The sequence below is a fragment of the Bos indicus genome, chromosome 17 (assembly GCF_029378745.1).
Source record: "Bos indicus isolate NIAB-ARS_2022 breed Sahiwal x Tharparkar chromosome 17, NIAB-ARS_B.indTharparkar_mat_pri_1.0, whole genome shotgun sequence".
NCBI lineage: Eukaryota > Metazoa > Chordata > Mammalia > Artiodactyla > Bovidae > Bos > Bos indicus.
This window is the reverse complement of record NC_091776.1, coordinates 61417681-61438521: the sequence shown is the minus strand read 5'-3', so window position 1 is coordinate 61438521 and position 20841 is coordinate 61417681. Positions and strand designations below refer to the sequence as shown.

General features: G+C 45.5%; 1 protein-coding gene across 2 annotated transcripts; it reads left to right on the top strand.

Annotated features, from left to right (window-relative positions):
- Window positions 1–6175: 6175 nt before the first annotated feature.
- LOC109570926 (2'-5'-oligoadenylate synthase 1) lies at window positions 6176–19063 on the top strand. 2 transcript variants are annotated; one of them, XM_070769647.1, is made up of 6 exons: window positions 6176–6448; window positions 7260–7548; window positions 9452–9636; window positions 12030–12262; window positions 13061–13214; window positions 19037–19063. In XM_070769647.1, the coding sequence occupies exons 1-6, from the start codon at window positions 6275–6277 to the stop codon at window positions 19046–19048; spliced, it is 1047 nt and encodes a 348-aa protein (XP_070625748.1). In that variant the 5' UTR covers window positions 6176–6274; the 3' UTR covers window positions 19049–19063. The 2 variants fall into 2 exon arrangements, with proteins under 2 accessions (XP_070625748.1, XP_070625747.1); XM_070769646.1 differs by lacking the exon at window positions 19037–19063 and having other exon boundaries at window positions 6260–6448; window positions 13061–17008.
- Window positions 19064–20841: the final 1778 nt, after the last annotated feature.

Genomic DNA, 20841 nt, shown 5'->3' with positions numbered 1-20841 from the left:
GGAGCTGTCCTGTCTCAGGGCTTCTTTCTCTCTCTGTCATGTTTCTGAGCAGAAGTCTCCCACAGTTCGAGAGCCTTACCAAAATGAAGTGTCTCTAAAAAGTGGAGCAGAGATCATCATATCTCTCCTGGGGCAGTCATGCCTAAACCAAGCAGGCAACAGGAAACAGTAAATTGGCACAATTTGGGGACAAGACATTCTTTATGGAACCCCCACCAGGCTTACTTGTTTGAATTATGGCAAAGTGTATGAACTTAATTTTTCTAACAATGGGGCAGCATAGATTGATCCTCTGCAGTTGGGGACCTGAGAGGTACACTTTTTCTTTTTTTTTAGAGGTGTACTTTTGTGGGATTTGATACATAGGAAGTTTTTAATTAATACCTGCCATTATGATTATAAATAATTACCATCATTATCTTACTCACAGCAAAGAGTGTTTAGTAATGATCTCTCCAGCCTGGTTCAAATTGTGGTGCCGGAGAAGACTCTTGAGAGTCCCTTGGACTGCCTGCATGGAGATCAAACCAGTCAATCCTTAAGGAAATCAACTCTGAATATTCACTGGAAGGACTGATACTGAAGCTGAAACTCCCATACTTTGGCCACCTGATGGGAAGAGTCGACTCATTGGAAAAGACCCTGATTCTGGGAAAGATTGAGGGCAGGAGGAGAAGGAGACGACAAAGGATGAAATGGCTGGATGGCATCTCCGACTCAATGGACTTGAGTTTGAGTGAACTCTGGGAGTTGGCAATGGACAGGGAGGGCTGGTTTGATGCAGGCCATGGGGTTGCAAAGAGTCGGACATGACTGAGTGACTGAACTGAGACCATTAGGCAATTTAAGATCCAATAAAAACTTTTTTGAGGGGCTTCTCAGGTAGGTAAAGAATCTACCTGCCAATCCCTGGGTCAGGAGATCCCCTAGAGAAGGAAATGGCAACCCACTCCAGTGGGATTCTTGCCTGGAGAATCCCATGGACAGAGAAGCCTGGTGGGCTGCAGTCCATGGGGTCACAAAGAGTCAGACATGACTTAGTGACTAAACTACCAAAAAGATTTTTAAAGTCAGAATCGCCCTTTATTTTGGTTCAGTATTTGATACCTTTCAAATACCCTTTTGTGTCTCCTCTTTCAGTTTATCCTGTGAAATAGTTCCCAGAGTGATAAAAAAAAGTTTCTCCCAAGAAATGGAATATTTCCTGCCGTATCAGTAGAGACCTATGAGACCTTCAAGAACTAACACCCGAAAAAGATGTCCTTTTCATTATAGGGGACTGAAATGCAAAAGTAGGAAGTCAAGAGATACCTGGAGAAACAGGAAAATTTGGCCTTGGAGTACAAAATGAAGCAGGTCAAAGGCTAACAGAATTTTGCCAGGAGAACTCACTGGTCATGGCAAACACCCTCTTCCAACACCACAAGAGAAGACTCTACACATGGACATCACCAGGTGGTCAATACCAAAATCAGATTGATTATTTTCTTTGCAGCCAAAGGTGGAGAAGCTCTGTACAGTCAGCAAAAACAAGGCTGGGAGCTGACTGTGGCTCAGATCATGAACTCCTTATGGCCAAATTCAGACTTAAATTGAAGAAAGTAGGGAAAACCACTAGACCATTCAGGTATGACCTAAATCAAATCCCTTATGATTATACAGGGGAAGTGACAAATAGATTCAAGGGATTCGATCTGATAGAGTGCCTGAAGAACTATGGATGGAGGTTTGTGACACTGTACAGGAGGCAGGAATCAAGACCATCCCTAAGAAAAATAAATACAAAAAGGAAAAATGGTTGTCTGAGGAGGCCTTACAAATAGCTGAGAAAAGAAGAGAAGCTAAAGGCAAAGGAGAAAAGGAAAGATATACCCATTTGAATGCAGAGTTCCAAAGAATAACAAAGAGAGATAAGAAAGCCTTTTTCAGCGATCAGTGCAAATAAATAGAGGAAAACAATGGACTGGGAAAGGCTAGAGATCTCTTCAAGAAAATGAGAGATACCAAGGGAACATTTCATACAAAGATGGGCTCAATAAAGGACAGAAATGGTATGGACCTAACAGAAGCAGAAGATACTAAGAAGAGGTGACAAGAATACACAGAAGAACTATACAAAAAAGATCTTCATGACCCAGATAACCACCATGGTGTGATCACTCACCTAGATCCAGACATCCTGAAATGAGAAGTCAAGCGCACCCTAAGAAGCATCACTACAAACAAAGCTAGTGGAGGTGATGGAGTTCCAGTTGAGCTATTTCAAATCCTAAAAGATGATATGCCAGCTCAATATGCCAGCAAATTTGGAAAACTCAGCAGTGGTCACAGGACTGGAAAAGGTCTGTTTTCATTCCAGTCCCAAACAAAGGCGATGCCAAAGAATGTTCAAACTACCACACAATTGCACTCGTCTCACACGCTAGCAAAGTAATGCTCAAAATTCTCCAAGCCAGTCTTCAACAGTACGTGAACCATGAACTTCCAGATGTTCAAGCTGGATTTAAAAAAGGCAGAGGAACCAGAGGTCAAATTGCCAACATCTGTTGGATCATAGAAAAAGCTAGAGAGTTCCAGAAAAACATCTTCTTCTGCTTTATTGAGTATGCCAAAGCCTTTGACTGTGTGGATCACAACAGACTCTGGAAAATTCTTAAAGATATGGGAATATCAGACCACCTGACCTGCCTCTTGAGAAATCTGTATGCAGGTCAAGAAGCAACAGTAAGAACTGGACATGGAACAACAGGTTTGTTCCAAATAGGGACAGGAGTATGTCAAGGCTGTATATTGTCAGCCTGCTTATTTAACTTATATGCAGAGTACATCATGAGAAATGCTGGGCTGGATGAAGCACAAGCTGGAATCAAGATCGCTGGGAGAAATATCAATAAACTCAGATATGCAGATGACACCACCCTTATGGCAGAAAGTGAGGAAGAACTAAAGAGCCTCTTGATAAAAGTGAAAGAGGAGAGTGGAAAAGTTGGCTTAAAATTCAACATTCAGAAAACTAAGATCATGGCATCTGGTCTCATCACTTCATGGCAAATAGGTAGGGAAACAATGGAAACAGTGAGAGACTTCATTTTTGGGGGCTCCAAAATCACTGCAGATGGTGACTGCAGATGGTGACTGCAGACATGAAATTAAAAGACACTTGCTCCTTGGGAGAAAAGTTATGACCAACCTAGACAGCATATTAAAAAGCAGAGACATTACTTTGCCAACAAAAGTCCGTCTAGTCAAAGCTATGGTTTTTCCAATAGTTATGTATGGAGGTGGGAGTTGGACTATAAAGAAAGCTGAGCATGGCAGAATTGATGCTTTTGAACTGTGGTGTTGGAGAAGACTCTTGAGAGTCTCTTGAACTGCAAGGAGATCCAACCAGTCCATCCTAAAGGAAATCAGTCCTGAATATTCATTGGAAGGACTGATGTTGAAGCTGAAACTCCAGTATTTTGGCCACCTGATGCGAAGAACTGACTTGTTGGAAAAGACCCTGATGCTGGGAAAGATTGAAGGCAGGAGGAGAAGGGGATACCAGAGGATGAGATGATTGCATGGCATCATCAACTTGATGGACTTGAGTTTGAGTAAGCTCTGGGAATTGGTGATGGACAGGGAAGCCTGGTGTGTTGAGTCCATGGGGTTGCAAAGAGTCGGACTCGACTGACTGACTGAACTCAACTGAACTGATGTCAGTAAACAAGGTTGTCACAGTCATCAGCAATTGCAGCCCTTCATGTGAGCTGATGAGCCCTAAGAAAACTCAGGAAGAAAGGTGAGCCCTGAGGAAAGGAAGCGCAGAATGTGAAAGCAGGAAGTGTGTGCTTGTCACTCAGCTGGGTCTGACTCTTTGTGATCCCACAGACCTGGGCTTCCCTGGTGGCTCAGTCGGTAAAGAATCCACCTGAAATTTTGGAGACCTGGGTTCGATCCTTGAGTTGGGAAGATTCCCCTGGAGGAGGGCTTGGCAACCCACTCCAGTATTCTTACCTGGAGAATCCCCATGGACAGAGGAGCCTGGTGGGCTATAGTCCATGGGGTCACACAGAATTGGACATGACTGAGCAACTAAGCACAGCACAGACTGCAGCCCGCCAGGCTACTCTGCCCATGGGATCCTCCAGGCAAGAACACTGGAGTGGGTTGCCATTTCCTTCTCCAGGGGATCTTCCTAACATTACCCCCAGATAGCTGAGGTGCATATCAAAGGAATGATTTCAGTGAGCCCCGACTCTGACATCTTCCCATACATAGAAAAGCACTCTATTCCTTAAATTGAGATTGTTGCTGGCCAAAATCTTGGCTTTCTCAGCCCCGCAAAGCCAAATAAAAAATACAGAGATCGAGTTTGGAAAAAACAGAAAGGTGGCTTTAATTCTCAGCCAGCAGAGAGGGGAGCTCCATAAACTCATGCCTTAAGAACTGCACCCCCCGCCCCCCAGGGACTTTTATAAGATAAGGGCTTCCAGTCAGGAATCAGTGATGAGGAACAAAGGTGTTAGGATCTTGACTTGTTCTTCTTGCACTGTTTTAAACACAGTCATAGGCTGGCATCAGTAACCCAGTAATTGAATCTGGCAGTTTGGCGGCTCTGCGGCTATCTTTCCGATATATAAAAAGAAGAACTTTAAGGGGAAGAATGTTGCAAGCGTAAACACCAGATACAGGATGTATTTAGCCCAGCAGGCCTCAAAGAACTGGCATTGACTAAGCACTCTCGAGCACACACAGAGAAAGGAAAATAGGGGTGAGCTGTAGCTCCTGCAGAGTTAGGAGGCAGAAAAGCAAATTTACAGACATACAGAGTTAGGAGCAGTTAAAGTTAAAAAAAAAAAAGACCCTGACGCTGGGAAAGACTGAAGGCGGGAGGAGAAGGGGACAACAGAGGCTGAGACGGTTGGACAGCATCATCGACTCGATGGCCATGAGTTTGAGCAAGCTCTGGAAGTTGGTGATAGACAGGGAAGCCTGGCGTGCCGCACTGAACTGATAAAGTAAAAAACCTAAGAATGTTCAGGCCTGCTCACTCTTCTCTTTATCTTCTTTGTTCTCCGGAAAGGGAAAGAAAAAAGCTCATTCCTCTATTTTTTTTTTTCCCCTTTTTGCCTCAGTGGGATATCTGGTTTTCTTTAATTTACCCAAAAACTTTTGATGTTCAGACTACCTGACCTATGTTGCAAAACTTCTAGACAACCTGGGTCCTCCCCTCGCCTCCTTGGAGCAGTCTTCTCAGGGTCACTTGAGAGGCTGTCTCCCTGGCTTAAAGTGCTAAAAATTCCCATCGAATAAAACATAACTCTCAACTTTTATGTTGTGAATACTTTTCAGGTCGAAAGTCCTCTTTACAAATTAGGACAGAGAGGCATGCCCGGTTACATTCGTGTTCAAAGCTGCACAGCTAGGGACAGCTCACAATTTTTCTGTCAACCTAAAGAACTAAAGTTTATGAAAAAGTAAAACATATAGATTCATGCCATAAAAAAAGAGAGAGAGAGAAATTATGTTTGTGCATATGTGTGCGTAAACCTAGAAAAATATCTCACAAGACTAACCAAAGTAGTTATAGTTGTAGTCTTTGAGGTTTAGGATCAGGGGTGGACTAAACAGTGCTTCCGGATTTTTCTGACTGTTTCTGTTTGCAATATACATGTACTGCTGCAAGGATCATGCTGCTGCTACTGCTGCTAAGTCACTTCAGTCGTGTCCAACTCTGTGTGACCCCATGGACTACAGCCTACCAGGCTCCTCCACCCATGGGATTTTCCAGGCAAGAGTACTGGAGTGGGGCGCCATTGTCTTCTCCGGCAAGGATCATAGGAGACTATAAAACAATTTCGCCCACAATGAAAAGAGGAAAAGGAAACCAGAAATCTATCTGTAATTGTGATTAGTCTTGGGTGAAGTATTAACAGTTTAAAAGCAGCTTTTCAGAGTACAGTCTGAAGACAGACCAGACATGCTAGTCTGCCTGGTAAAGGCAGGGAGTAGTTCTGGGGTTCTGGAGGAAAAAGCTGAGAGAACTGACAGGTTTGTGGGATCACAGGAGCCTTTGGCAGGAGTGTTTCATTTGCAGAGAGACAAACTAGAAACAAAGATTCAGGACAAAACTCCTCCCTTTCAAGGAACCGAAACCAGCAGCAGCATAGCTCCTCCCTGCCAGTGAAATGAAACTTAACAGCCCCCTAGATGCAGGCAGCAGAGGAGACAGAAGCTCACAGTTTCAAGCAGCAGCTCTGCCGCCTCTGGCTCTCCAGTCCCCAGCGTCATGGTGGAGCTCAGTGATACCCCGGCTGAGTCTCTAGACAAGTTCATCGAAGACCACCTCCTGTCAAACGAGGAGTTCCGCACCCAAGTCAAACAAGCCATCGACATCATCTGCACTTTCCTGAAGGAGAGGTGTTTCCGATGTGCCCCTCACAGAGTGTCCAAAGTTGTGAAGGTGAGTCCAGAACGGCCTGGCTGGGGAGAAGGGGGGCTGGTGAGCAAGCGTTTGCACAGGGACAGGCAGAGAGCAGAAGGCTGAGGTCTCTGGGGCTGGTGCTTTCTGATTTATCCATGCCAGAACTATAACCACATTTGTGAAAATAGCTTCTGGGGTGAGGGCATCATCTGTAAGTTTTTAACAAATTCCCTGGAGAAGTGTATAAACCACCTGGGTCACGACTGCTATAGAGATAAGCAATCTGAATCCTGGCAGCATCTACAGTTCACTAATCTTGACCAGGCTGGGATCTCACTATTTCTGCAAAGTCACAAGCTGGTTAAGAGTATACGTTTTAAAAGCAGATAGCACCTGCTGGCGGTGAAGTCTTGGGCAAGTCACTTAACCTCTCTGTGCCTCAGTTTCCTTATCTATAAATTTCAGTACCTTATAGGACTTGCAGATCAAGTAAAGTCAGCCACGGGCCAGTTTACAGTATTAATCACATAAGGTCATAAATTACAGGGAGTAAAGAATATGGACCCTGGAAAAAGACAACCAGGATGTAAACTGTATCTCTGCCACCCACTAGCTGTATGACTGAACTGATACATGATCTCTCAGCATCTGTTTCCCCATCCGGAAAATGACAACAGATAATAACAGTAGCTAGATCCCAGAGTTCTTGTGAGCATTCTAGGAGTTACAGCCGCTGATGCCTTCAGAGCAGTGGCTAGCACTCAAAATGTTAGTGATTGTTCTCAGCATTTTATTTAGGGAGGCTCTTCTCAATGAAATGTGTCAATACTCATTCTTATCACCTTTTTAGGGTGGCTCCTCAGGCAAAGGCACGACCCTCAGGGGACGATCAGATGCTGACCTTGTCGTCTTCCTCACCAATCTCACAAGTTTTCGGGAACAGCTTGAGCGCCGAGGAGAATTCATCGAAGAAATCAGGAGACAGCTGGAAGCCTGTCAAAGAGAGAAAACATTTGAAGTGAAGTTTGAGGTCCAGAAACAGCAATGGAAGAATCCCCGCGCTCTCAGCTTTGTGCTGAGGTCCCCCAAGCTCGACCAGGAGGTGGAGTTCGATGTCCTGCCTGCCTTTGATGCCCTGGGTGAGTGCTCCCAGCCACAGGTTCTTACAGTCTTTGTCCTATGTCAGGGCTTCTTCCGCTCTCTTTTCTTGTCTCTGAGCAGAAATGTCTCTCACTTTGAGACTCTTATTAACCAAGGTATCCCTTCAAGTGGGAGGAGACCCCAGCATCTTTCCTGGGACAAGAATGCCTAGGGTCACACTCAGCCACTGAAGTGACGTTAAACAACAAATTGGTGCATTTGGGGGGATCAAAATATTTGTATAGAACACCTGCCATGGAGAAGGCAATGGCACCCCACTCCAGTACTCTTGCCTGGAAAATCCCATGGATGGAGGAGCCTGGTAGGCTGCAGTCCATGGGGTCGCTACGAGTCGGACGCGGCTGAGCGACTTCACTTTCACTTTTCGCTTTCACGCAATGGAGAAGGAAATGGCAACCCACTCCAGTGTTCTTGCCTGGAGAATCCCAGGGATGGGGGAGCCTGGTGGGCTGCTGTCTATGGGGTCACACAGAGTCGGACACGACTGATGCAACTTAGCAGCAGCAGCAGGAGTATTTATACCAGAGAAATCTGCAATTGCTAAAAGGCAGGATTACTTCCAGAGAGCTGCTTTCCCAGAATATTACTGTGTATTTTGAACCTCCCTCTCTACTGTTTGACTTAAAGTTTGAGAAGAGAAATTGACTTCTGTATTCAACACTCAAAAGACCAAGTCCTGAGATATTTTTATCTAATAAATATCAAATGAAACACTAAAAAAAAAAAAAAAAAAAAAAAAAAAAACACCTGCCAGGCTTACTAGTTTGACTTTTGGCAAACTGTGTGATCTCTTTCTAAAAACTAGGTCTAGGCTAAACTCAATATGTTAATTTCATTTTCTATGCAAAAATGAGGCAACCATTCAAACTTACACTGAGGGTTGGAATTTTGAGATAATGTGCAGGAACATTGGGATAGGAAGCAATATATTTTTTGAGGCTCAATTTCTACTGTGTACCTTAGATGCAGGGCTTCCTTGGTGGCTCAGTGGTTAAGAATCCACCTGCCAAGCAGGAGATGCAGGTTCGATTCCTGGGTCAGGAAGATTCCCTAGAGAAGGAAATGGCAACCCACTCCAGTATTCCTGCCTGGGAAATCCCATGGACAGAGGAGCCTGGCAGACTACAGCCCATAGGGTCGCAGTGGGTCGGACAGGCTTTAGCGACTGAGCAGGAGCACAGACTTGGAGGCACACGGCATATTCTGTGGCCTAAATGAGACAGACAGAGAACCTCTCTCCTGGAGCCGGACCATATGAAAACCAGGAATGAGATGATAACTTCCTGCGACACAAATTAAATAGGATGACCCAAAAGAGAGCAATGGGGAATCAGAGGACTTTGGAGACAGGGTGACAAGGGAGGTGACCTCTGACCTGAGACCTGAGGGATGAGAAGAGGCCAAGCACTCAAAGATTTGGGGGTTCCAGCGGAGGACACAGCAGGTGCAAAGACAGGAATGAACGTGGCATATTTGAAGAAGTGAAGCAACCAGGGGAGTCAGTGGCAAAGGGATTGAGGCAGGAGGTAAGATGAAGGAGGAGACAGGTCTCACCATCCTCGTGGGCCACTGTGAGGACTTGGGATTTTATCCAGAGGTCCTGGGAAGCAAGAAGTGGAAGGATCAGGTTTAAAGGGCTCTGTGTGGGCTGTGGAGGATCCAGGGAGGAGGGTGCCGCCACCTCTGCTGAGTCCAGGTGAGAGACGATGGGTGATGGCGGTAGAGGCGGGAGAAGGGAGGACGGGGATGGACCTCAGGCCCCCTGGTCTGGGCCTGCTGACCTCCCCACTGCCCCCCACGGCCAGTGAGTCTGTGTCCCCAGGGTGACAGAAAGAAACTCAGAAAAGAGCTGACATTTAAACTTGAATTCATTCCCAACAGGTCAGTTGACCAAAGGTTACAGACCTGACCCTCAAATCTATGTCAAGCTCATCCAAGAGTGCGAGAACCAGAGGAGAGAGGGCGAGTTCTCCCCCTGCTTCACGGAGCTGCAGCGAGACTTCCTGAAGGAGCGTCCGGCCAAGCTGAAGAGCCTCATCCGCCTGGTGAAGCACTGGTACCAACTGGTATGGCCGGTCCCATCTGGGCAGAGAGCTGAGGAGGAGGAGGAGGAGGGGAAGGGAGAGAGTGAGGACGAGAGAGGAGGGAGGGAGGCGTGGAGGGAGGGAAGGAGCAGGGAGAGGTGTGGGGAGGAGAAGAGAGAGGAGAGGGAGGAGGGGAGGAATCAGAAAGGATGCGGGAGGCAGGAGGGAGCCGGATGGAGACGAATGGAGAGGAGGGAAAGGGAGCCTGGAGGGAGACGATGAGAAGAAGAACATGGAGGAGTAGACATTGGTCAGAAGGGGAAAAAACAGGGGGCAGAAGGGTAGGGTCTGGGACATTGCCAGTGGACTTGGGTGTCTTACCCTTCCTGGTTCTCCCATATCAGCAAATGAATGCTCCATCCTTTCAGTTGCTCCGGACCAAACCATGGGTCTTTCTTATCTTTTTCATACCCACACACACACACACACACACCACCAATCTACGAACGGCTTGGTCCTGTATTAAATATCATCATCAACTCCCCGCTCACCCCTACTCCCAGGCTGCTCTCTCCTCTTCATTGGTCCACCAAGAAGGAAGCTCTACTTCAGCCTCAGGGCCTTTGCATGAGCTTATTTGTTTGTTTATTGTCTGTCTTCCCTCTGGGAATGTACATAAAAGAAGGCATTTGTATAATTTATTTGTGTGTATTGTATAAATATATAATATGATACTGCATGTTTTATTCACTGCTGTTGCCCTAGAACCTAGAACAGTGCCTGGAATATAATAGCTTCTCAGTAAGTAAGTATTCAATGAACTAATGAGTGCTCCCCCCCACTCCCCTTTGCTCACTTCCTAGCTGTCTGAATCTGGGCAAATGAATTAACCTCTTGTCCTTCCCATTTTCTCCCTTGAAGAGTGGCATGGCGCAGCAACACTAAATCATATACCGTGAGGCCATGCAAACAGACTGCTTCAGGTAGTATGCATATTTGAAGAGTATTAACCCCTCAAATCCATGAGCATGGTACCTCTTTCCATTATTTTTGTCATCTTCAGTTGCTCTCCTCAAAGTCAGTTATAGGTCTTTCAAGTGGTTGAATTTATTCCTAGTTTTTAAAATCTTTTAAATGTAATTGCAAGTGGGATGGCTTTTAAATTTCTCTAATGAGGTGGATGAAACTGGAGCCTATTATACAGAATGAAGTAAGCCAGAAAGAAAAACACCAATACACTATACTAACACATATATATGGAATTTAGAAAGATGGTAATGATAACCCTATATGTGAGACAGCAAAAGAGACACAGATGTCTAGAACAGTCTTCTGGACTCTGTGGGAGAGGGCGAGGGTGGGATGATTTGGGAGAATGGCATTGAAACATGTAAATTATCACATGTGAAACGAATTGCCAGTCCAGGTTCGATGCATGAGACAGGGTGCCCGGGGCTGGTGCACTGGGATGACCCAGAGGGATGATGGGGAGGGAGGTGGGAGGGGGATTCAGGATGGGGAGGACATGTACACCCATGGCGGATGCATATCAATTCATGGCAAAACCAATACAATATTGTAGAGTAAATAAATAAATAAAACTGAGATTAGATTAAAAAATGAATAAATGAATTTCTCATTGTGATAGTTTGTTACTCATATATAGAAATACAGCATATTTCTATGTATTATTACTGTATCCTGCACTCTTCCTAAATTCAGTTTTTATTTCTAATAGCTTTTTGGAGGTGCCTCGCATTTTCTATGTATAGTGCCATGTCATCTGCAAATAGCAATAGGTTTAAACTTCCTTTTTAATTTGCATGGATATTGTTTCTTTTTCTCGCCTGATTGCCATGGATGGACTTCCAATACTATGTTGAATAAGTGTGAGGAGAGTGGGCATATGTGTCTTGTTCTTGATTTTAAAGAAAAAGCTTTCAGCCTTCACCACTGAGTGTGATGTCAGCTGTGGGTTGGTCATATGTGGCCTTTATTGAGTTATGTTCTCTCCATACCCACCTTGTTAAGAGTTTGTATGACAGTGATTGTTGAATTTTCTCAATTTTTTTCTGTATGTGGGAAATAATCATGTTTTTATCCTTTATTTTGTTAATAGAAATGTATCTCTTTGATTGATTTGTGGATTCTGACATCCTCGCGTCACTGGACTATATCCAACTTGATCATGCTGTGTGACCTAGTAATACGTTGGCGAATTTGCTTTGCTAATATCTTGTAGAGGATTTTCCCGTCTATCACCAGGCCTGCTCTTTTCTTTTTTGTGCTGCATTTTTCTGCTTTTGGTGTAAAATGAGTTTGGAATCATCTCCTTATCCTCACTTTTTTGAAATAGTTTGAGAAGGATAGGCATCAACTCTTCTCCACGCAAAAGCTGAACAAACTCATGTTTCTAATTTGTTCCCTCTTCTCAGTGTAAGATGAAGCATAAGAATAACCTGCCCCCACAGTATGCCCTGGAGCTGCTGACCGTCTATGCCTGGGAACAAGGAAGCGCAAAACCAGAATTCAGCACAGCTCAGGGATTTCGGACTGTTTTGGAGTTAATCCTGAAGTATCAGGACCTCTGCATCTACTGGAAAAAGTATTATGACACTGAAAACTCTATTATTAGACAATACCTGAAGAAACAGCTTGCAAAACCCAGGTACTCTATCCTCACATGGCTTAGATCCCCACATAAATGCAACTCTGATTACAGCTGTGGCACCTTGGACACGTAGGAAGAGGGAGGTTTCCAGTTATTGATCATCATCTATTCTCAGTCACTGTGCAGGGCACTTTACTCCTACCATCTGATTGAAATAATAACCTGCAACCCTGTGAGGCAGGCACTGTGCTAACCACAGATCGCTGAGGTATGGAAAAAGAAGAGCTTGTGCAAACTTTACAGAGAGTGAGTGAAAGAGCTAAAATTTGACTCAAATACCAATAGCTATAGCAGTAATAAAAATTGCTTCCGGGAAGCAAGAGCTTGCTGTAAGACAAAAACACTCTGATAGAATAGGGGAATGGTGGTTATTAAACCTGTCATGTATAGACCCCTCATTATGTATCAGTTACTGTTGGGAGCATGTCATGTGCTTCTCTAGATCCTCATACAACATCCTTTGAGGCAGGGATTTTCAAATCTGCCCATTTCACAGATGAGGATACTGAAGACTAGAGATTCAGGTGACCTGCCCAAAGAGATACCACTACTAAAGAGCAGAGGTGAGATTGAAACCAGGTCTCTCCAGGCCCAAATGCAAGCCTCCTTCACCTCATGTTCAATGCTCACTGTAGGGCAAGGCACCCAGGTCACAACCCAGGGAGAGGTGTCCATGGGCCCTCCAGCTGCCCCCAGAAACAGTCTACCCAGGCTGGTATTTTGTCCTGCCGGGAGCTCTGAACACCCCAGACACAGCCCATGTACTCACCTGTCCTCTCTGACTGTTGTTTCCAGGCCTGTGATTCTGGACCCGGCTGACCCGACTGGAAATGTGGCTGGTAGAGAGCCACAGAGGTGGCACTGGCTGGCACACGAGGTTAGATACTGGCTGAGCTATTCATGCTGTAGGAACTTGAATGGGATGCCAGTGAGCACCTGGAACGTGCCGGTGAGAACTCCTGATTTCATGTGACCTGATACTAATGGCATGTTGAGATAACAACTTCTAGAAATGCTACTTAAATCAAATGGAGTTTCATCTCGGTCTTTGTATTCTTTCATTGTGGTTACTAGAATATGTCGAATTATACCTGTGTCTGCCCCAGAATGAATCACTGGGTTAGACAGCAGGCTTACCAACTTACACTGTCACCCTGCCTTGGTACCAAAACCAACGTGTCGTTGACAAAAGTCCATTCCAGAAAAACTCCCATAAGGATGCACAAAAGATCAAGATGTTCTTACCACCTGAGTCACTGGTCACCTAAGTGGTTGGAAGACAGTCTTTGGCTTCTCCATATTGCTGTTCCTCCTTTGAGGCCTCCAGCATCCCCGTGAGATGGGTTTTACTCTGATTCTCATTGTAATACATTGAGACATGGCCACTCACTCAGAGTCCCCTGATGAGTGAGAGACGAGAGTGTGAAGTTGAACCCTGGTCCTTCTTGCTATGAAGCTCTTGCTCTTTGTTGCTGCTCTCAGTGTGTCTTCATACACTGAATTTTTCTGTTTCCCATCTGGGGACCATGACAAGGGATATAGCAGAGCCTCAGTGGAGGGAACATACTCGGCTGAGGGTCCCAGCTACTGCCCTCTGTGATCCATCTCCACGTTGACACCAAGCCACGCTGCCTACCTGCAGCTCCCAGACAATGACCATGGGTGCCAGAGACACTCAGGCAGCCCCATTCCTGACAGGCAGGGGAAGCTCCGACATGGGACACTGGCAAAAGGACTCTCCACGACCTTGCTGGACATTGTCTTGACTGCAGAGCCAACTGTCCTTCCTTCTTGCCTTCACCCAGAGTCAGATTAGATCAGGGTTGTCAGCTTTCGCAGCTTCCATAAGATCCCTGATCATTGTCTCTCACCTGGGTGTTTCCCCAAAGAACAATCTCCCACATTTAATGTCACATTGGCATCTGCTCCTTAGAGTGACCCAGACCCACACAAGCACCTCTGCCACCACCCTCAAGGTAGGTGTGGGCTCTTCAGCAAATCCTAGCTGTGATGATGACCCGAGGTACCATCCTGGTCATCCTCAGCCATCACCTCTTCTCTTGTCACTGCCTACGAGGTGGCTCCTAGATGAAGCCACCGTCTCACCCTCTCCCCACCCCATCTCAACGCTCATTCCTGCTCCTTGGCCGGGGCTTCTGTGTTTATCCTTTGTATATTTGTGTTCTCAGAGGCTTTGACATCTGGGCCCTGCTGATCCTGGAGAGACTGCCCTCCTGGGGTTGGCTGTTTCCTAGACACAGCCAGCAGCTCACCTGTTGGCCTTTCCCACGCAAACCTGTCGAGCCTTTCCTCTCTGCTCCACTGCCCAGACTCAGAGCCAGTCTGAGCCACAACCCACCCTGCCCCACTCATGCTGGGACCAGGTACCAGATGACTCAGGAAACCCCTTCCTCTCCACAGCCCTCTTACATTATTCATACTTGCCATCCAAGGACTGCTTTCCCTGCCTCGCCTGCCTTTCCCAGAGAAATGATCATCAAGGTCTTGGCCTTGTTTTCCTCTAACTCGGTCTGCCTCACGGAAGACCCTGGGGGTTCCCGTGTGGCCTGGACACAGGATGACAGGCTGTGTCTCCTGTTTCTAGGGACCTGGGAGGACCATACTTGGTCACTGATTTAAACATGAGAGTGAGAAATATTTTTGTTTTTTAAAAAAGAGGAAGAAGTCCAAAGTATCTCCAAAATTTGGGACCTTTTCTTTTCTGTCTCAATTTCCATGTCTATGTCGAGTCTTTCTGAAAATGGGATTTTACCCCAGATGGGGTTTTGGTACCACGGTGTTATCTTTAGCACAGGTATCTCTTCATGCGGACAGGACACTGGAATCACATGTAATTACCATGTGGGTGGTCCACTTGTATTGTTTTCCGAGAGTGTTTCAGAATTGTACATAAAGATACAGTCACTAGTAGATGAACTGAACTGGTAAACAGTTGCTCAGTTGAAGAGCCACATGGATCCTCTGGTGGGGCTATTGTTAATTCTTGAGGAACTCTCCTACTGTTTCCACAGTGATGGCACCAAATTGCATTCTTAGCAAGAGTGGTCAAGAGTTCCAGGCCCTCCACATGCTCACCAACACGAGTGTCCTTTAGCACATGTAACAGCTATGCTAACAGGTCAAAGCGATGTCTTATGATTTTGATTTCCATTTCCCAGTTGATTCATAATATTGAGTATGGGAATTCCCTGAGGGTCCAGTGGTGGGGACTGGGCGCTCTCACTGTCAGGGTCAGGCTTCAATCCCTGGTTGGGCAACCAAGATCAGGCAAGCTACACAGTGTGGCCAAAATAATAACGATGAGCATCTTTTCATATACCTGCTGGCCATTTGTAAAGCTTCTTTAGAGAAATAAAAATTCAATCTGTAGCCCATTATACAGTTAGGATTTTTGTCCTTTAGCCATTGAGTTGTCCAAAGCCCTCATTATTTTGCTAATTAACCCCTTGTGAGATTTGTGCTTTGCAATCATTTCCTCCCTTTCCCTTACCTTTGCTCCCTTTCATTCATACATCTGTTTCCATTTTTAATTTTGGAGTGTAGTTCATTCGCATTGCGTGTTGCTTTGAACGCACAGCAAAGTGATTCAGCTACACATGTATCTATTCTTTTCCATCAGTTACCTTCTGACTTCACTGGGTTTGTTTTTGTGTTTTTTTTTTTTAATTTGCTGGGCAGAAGCTTTTTAGTTGGATTAGTTCCCCTTTGTCTATTTTTGCTTTATTGTCAGTGCTTTGCTTACACAGTCAACTACTCTTGGGCAAGGTTGTCAAGAATATACAATGAGGAAAGGATGGTCTCTTCAATAAATCAAGCTGGGAACATTGGATATCCACATGCAAAAGGATAAAATCACACCTTTTCTTCCAGCACAAACATCAACTCAGAACATATAAAGACCTGAACACAGGAGCTGAAACTGTAAAACTCCTAGAAGAAAACACAGGGGGAAAACTTCATGACATAGATTTGGCAATGACTTTATGAACGTCCTATCAAAACACAGACAGACGGGTGTGAGTTGGGGGTCCCGCACTAGTTAGTCTATGTGGGTGCCAAATATTCCAGCAGCTCTTGCTGAAGGGACCGTCCTTCCCACTGTTCTGCAGAAGCACCTCAGACATATGTCCCGAGTCCTCTGTGTGTGAGCCTGTGTTGTTCCATTGGTCAGGTTTTGTGTCCTTGAGTTAATACTACCTTGACTAATTATGATATCCTGATATTCTCAGTGTCTTGTAGAAAACTCTGTTCTATCCAAACAAATGTTTTCTCTTGGCTTTTTCTATGATAATATTATACTCAGTTTGTGAATTTTCACCCAAAATACAGGGAGGCATTTGATTAGAATTCCATAAATTAGTTGAGGGAAAATGACATCCATGTAATATTGACAATTCCAGTCCACAAACTTGGAACTTCTTTCCATTAATTTTCTTCTTTAATTACTCTGTAACTACATTTTATAGTTTTTCCCTGCATTGTTAGTACATATATTTTGTCATATTATTCCTAGATATCCATTTTTATACTATTGTACTTTCTTTAATTTCCTTTGCAATGTTGGTTTCATGAAGACCTCAATGTTTTCAGTGGCTATGTGGATTACAGTATGATGAGTGAGCTTTATACTTTTCTTAATTTTGTGGTTTTATTGTATTTTGCTGTAAATCTATATTGCTTGTATGACCACAAGAAACAATAAAGCATTTTCTTTCAAAAGTTTTTTGGATAAGTGTTTGTCAGCTGAACTCTGATGATTTGGTCCAAGCTGGTAGACGCAGGTGACACAAAGCTCAAGGGTGGTGCACTTCAGAACTGCTGGTTCAACCACAAATTCATGAGACTCAGCAACAGAGAAGAGAGCGTGTAAGGGATGATGGACATACTCGTATGAAATCTGAAACACCCAAGTCATAAATGCCTCATTGCCCAGAGCTGAGTCCTCATTCTGGGCCACTTCCTGCCGAGGAAACAAAACTGGGAAGAACTGAGATTAAAGCAGGAGAGATGAGGGTGGAGTTCTCTGAGCCTCCCTGGAGGCTCAGCATCTTGTCGGGGGCCCCAGCCCTACCAGGGGTGCAGTCTGCTGTACTACCTGCCTTCCGGGCTCCCAGCTCCATGGGAGCTGTCCTGTCTCAGGGCTTCTTTCTCTCTCTGTCATGTTTCTGAGCAGAAGTCTCCCACAGTTCGAGAGCCTTACCAAAATGAGGTGTCTCTAAAAAGTGGAGCAGAGATCATCATATCTCTCCTGGGGCAGTCGTGCCTAAACCAAGCAGGCAACAGGAAACGGCAAATTGGCTCAATTTGGGGGCAAAACCCCACCAGGCTTATTTGTTTGAATCATGGCAAAGTGTGTGAACTTAATTTTTCTAACAATGGGGCAGCATAGATCTGTCTTCTGCAGTTAGAGATCTGAGACGTGGTGCATCTTTATTTATTTATTTATTTTTAGAGGTGTACTTTTCTGTGATCTGCTACATGGGAAGTGCTCAATAGTATCTGCCATTAAGGCTCTAATTACCGTCACTGTCCTACTCACAGGAAAGAGTGTTTATTACCAACCTCTCCAACCTGGTAGGCCCTCCCTCCCATGCCCTGGCCCACAGTGTTTCTGATAATAGACAGCAATGCTTCCCTTGGGAACCTGGCTGAGAATCAGACCAGTGTGGATGTGGCTACAGACTTTCTTCAAGTAAAAAAGTCTTCACAAAAGAATATGCATGTCAGCGATGAGTCTGGGTTTTCACGTGCAAAGTCTCTTCAGTTGTGTCCAACTCTGTGTGACCCCGTGGACTGTAGCCCGCCAGGCTCCTCTGTCCATGGGGATTTTCCAGGCAAGAATACTGGAGTGGGTTGCCATGCCCTCCTCCGGGGGATCTTCCCAACCCAGGGATCAAACCTGCGTCTCTTGCGTCTCCTGCACCGGCAGGCAAATTCTTTATCACTAGTGCCACCTGGGAAGCCCTGGTCTTTCACAACTTGGTGTAATGTCTCATACAGTGCCACAGAGAACATTAGCTCCTGGGCTCCTCTACTTTACTCCCTTAAATCCCAGCCACACGCAAATTGCTTTCTTCACCAGCTCCCCCAGCACCCTGTCTACTCAACCCTCCAGAAAAAGGAGGATTACAGTGGCCACCAGTGAAAAAGCTGCCCTGGTGACCATTGGGAAAAGGGGAACAGGAGACCTAATGGTCTTAAATTAGCCAATTTAAGATCAAAGGTGGTGCCGAAAAGTGAAAGTGAAAGGTAGCCGCTCAGTCGTGTCTGACTCTTTGTGAGCCCAGGGACTGTAGCCCACCAGGCTCCTTTGTCCATTTGGATTCTCCAGGAAACAATACTGGAGTGGGTTGCCATTCCCTTCTCCAGGGTATCTTCCCAACCCAGGGATCAAACCTGAGTGTCGTGCATTGCAGGCAGATTCTTCACTGTCTGAGCCACCAGGGAAGTCCTAAAGGTGGTGCTAGTGGTAAAGAACTCGCCTGCCAGCACAGCAGACACAGGACACATGGGTGCGATCCCTGGGTTAGAAAGCTCCCCTGGAGGAGGGCGTGGCAACCCACGCCAGTATTCTTGCCTGGAGAATCCCATGGACAGAGGAGCCTGGTGGGCTACAGTCCATAGGGTTGCAAAGATTCCAGCACAACTGAAGCGAAGCAAGCAGGCCAAAGAATTTTAAAGTCAGAATCGCCCTTTAATTTTGCTCAGCTTTGATATCTTTCATCTCTCCTTTTGTGTTTCTCCTTTCAGATTATCCTCTGAGTAGTTCCATGAGTGAGAGAGAAAAGTTTTTCTGAGAAATGGAATATTGCCTGCCCTATTAGTAAACAAGGATGGCACAGTCAACAGGGATGGTGAGCTGGTGAGCCCTGAGGGAACTCGGGAAGGAATACTAGCTGCCATCTAGCAGCCACTCGCTGCTGTGGGCCCTGAGGAAGGAAAGATCGGAACGTGAAAACAGAACCCCGGCCCCAGAGAGCCGAGATGCTTTAGAAAGGAACGACTACGCTGAGCCCAGACTCTTAGATACACGGAAAGTGCTGAATTCCTTAGCTTAGACTATCTGGTTTTCTTTCATTTACATAAAAAAAGCTTTTAATGTCCAGACTACCTGACCTATGTTGAGAAACTTCCATACAACCTGGCTCCTCCCCTCGCCACCCTTGAAGCAGTTCTCTCGGGGTCCCTTGAGAGGCTGTCTCCCCGGCCTCAAGTCCTAAAAATTCCCACCAAATAAAACATAACCCTCAACTTTTATGTTATGAATACTTTTTAATCGGCCGCCCTCTTTACAGATTGGGGCACTGAGGCATGCCAGGTTACATTCGTGTTCACACTGCGCAGTTAGGGACAGTTTGCAATTTTTCTGCCATCCTAAAAGTGCCTTAGGAAATGTTAGGTAGTTAGAATAGGAAACAGGAGTCCAGAATGGCAGTGGCTAAAAGACAAGGAAGGGAAAAGCCCGCAAAAATAGAACAAAGGAAGGTGCGAGGACTGGAGTGAGGACCTCAGGTGGGACAAACAGCACCCCTGGCTAGCCCAGTTTACATAGGGCAGGCCCAGGGGGAGGAAAACATACAAAGAGGAGCCAAAGGTCTGGGCTCTCTCTTCTCTTCATGTCTTTTGGGTTGGCATGCCCTCATGCCTCGAGGATGTATTTTCCTTTTATTTTCTAAATAAAACTGAGCTGTAACTCAGAGCTGTAACACTGATCCGTCCGAGAGCTATAACACGGTCTGTCTGAGAGCTGTGGCACGCCAAGGGCTTTAACGTCCATCGCTTCAAATTTTTGTTGTGACGAGAGAGAACCAAGGAGATTATACTCCCCTGACAGGAAATAACGTCTATTAATCAAAAAGTGAAATGTATGGAGTTAGGCCATTAAAAGAGAGAAAGAGAAATTATATGTGTATGTATGTGTGCATTAACCTAGAAAAATATCTCCCAAGACTACACCAAAGTAGTTACACTTCTAGGCTTAGGATCAGGATGGAATTTATGCTTCCAGATTTTTTGACTGTTTCTGTTTGCAATATTCATGTACTGCTGCAAGGACCATAGGAGACTATAGAACAATGTTGTCTGCAACAAAAGAGAGAGGAAAAAGAACCAGAAATCTGTTTCTACTTGTGATTACTCTTGGGTGCAATGCCAACCTGGGTTAAAAATACCTTTTCAGAGTACATTCTGAAGAAAGACCAGATGTTCTAGGCTGTGAGAGTGTTAGTTGCTCAGTCCTGTCTGACTCTTTGCAGCCCTCTGTATAGCAGCCTGCCAGGCTCCTCTGTCCATGGGTTTCCAGCAAAAATACTGGAGTGGGTAGCCATTCCCTTCCCCAGGGGATCTCCTGATCCAGAGATTGAACATGGGTCTCCTGCATCAAGGCAGGAGTAAATCTGGGAATCTAGAGGAATGTGCTGGGAGACCTGACAGGATGAAAGGAGAGTTTGATTTACTCAGAGCAAAGGAGAAATTAAAGACTCCAGCCAAAGCTCCTCCCTTCCAAGGAAACGAAACCAGCAGCAGCCCAGACTATGGACGTAGCTCCTCCCTGC

Bases quoted from the DNA above. Each gene is read 5' to 3' on its own strand.
- LOC109570926 (XM_070769646.1), top strand. From the start codon at position 6,275: ATGGTGGAGCTCAGTGATACCCCGGCTGAGTCTCTAGACAAGTTCATC. The intron at 6,449-7,259 runs GTGAGTCCAGAA...TCACCTTTTTAG, and splicing joins GAGTGTCCAAAGTTGTGAAG to GGTGGCTCCTCAGGCAAAGG. The intron at 7,549-9,451 runs GTGAGTGCTCCC...CATTCCCAACAG, and splicing joins GCCTGCCTTTGATGCCCTGG to GTCAGTTGACCAAAGGTTAC.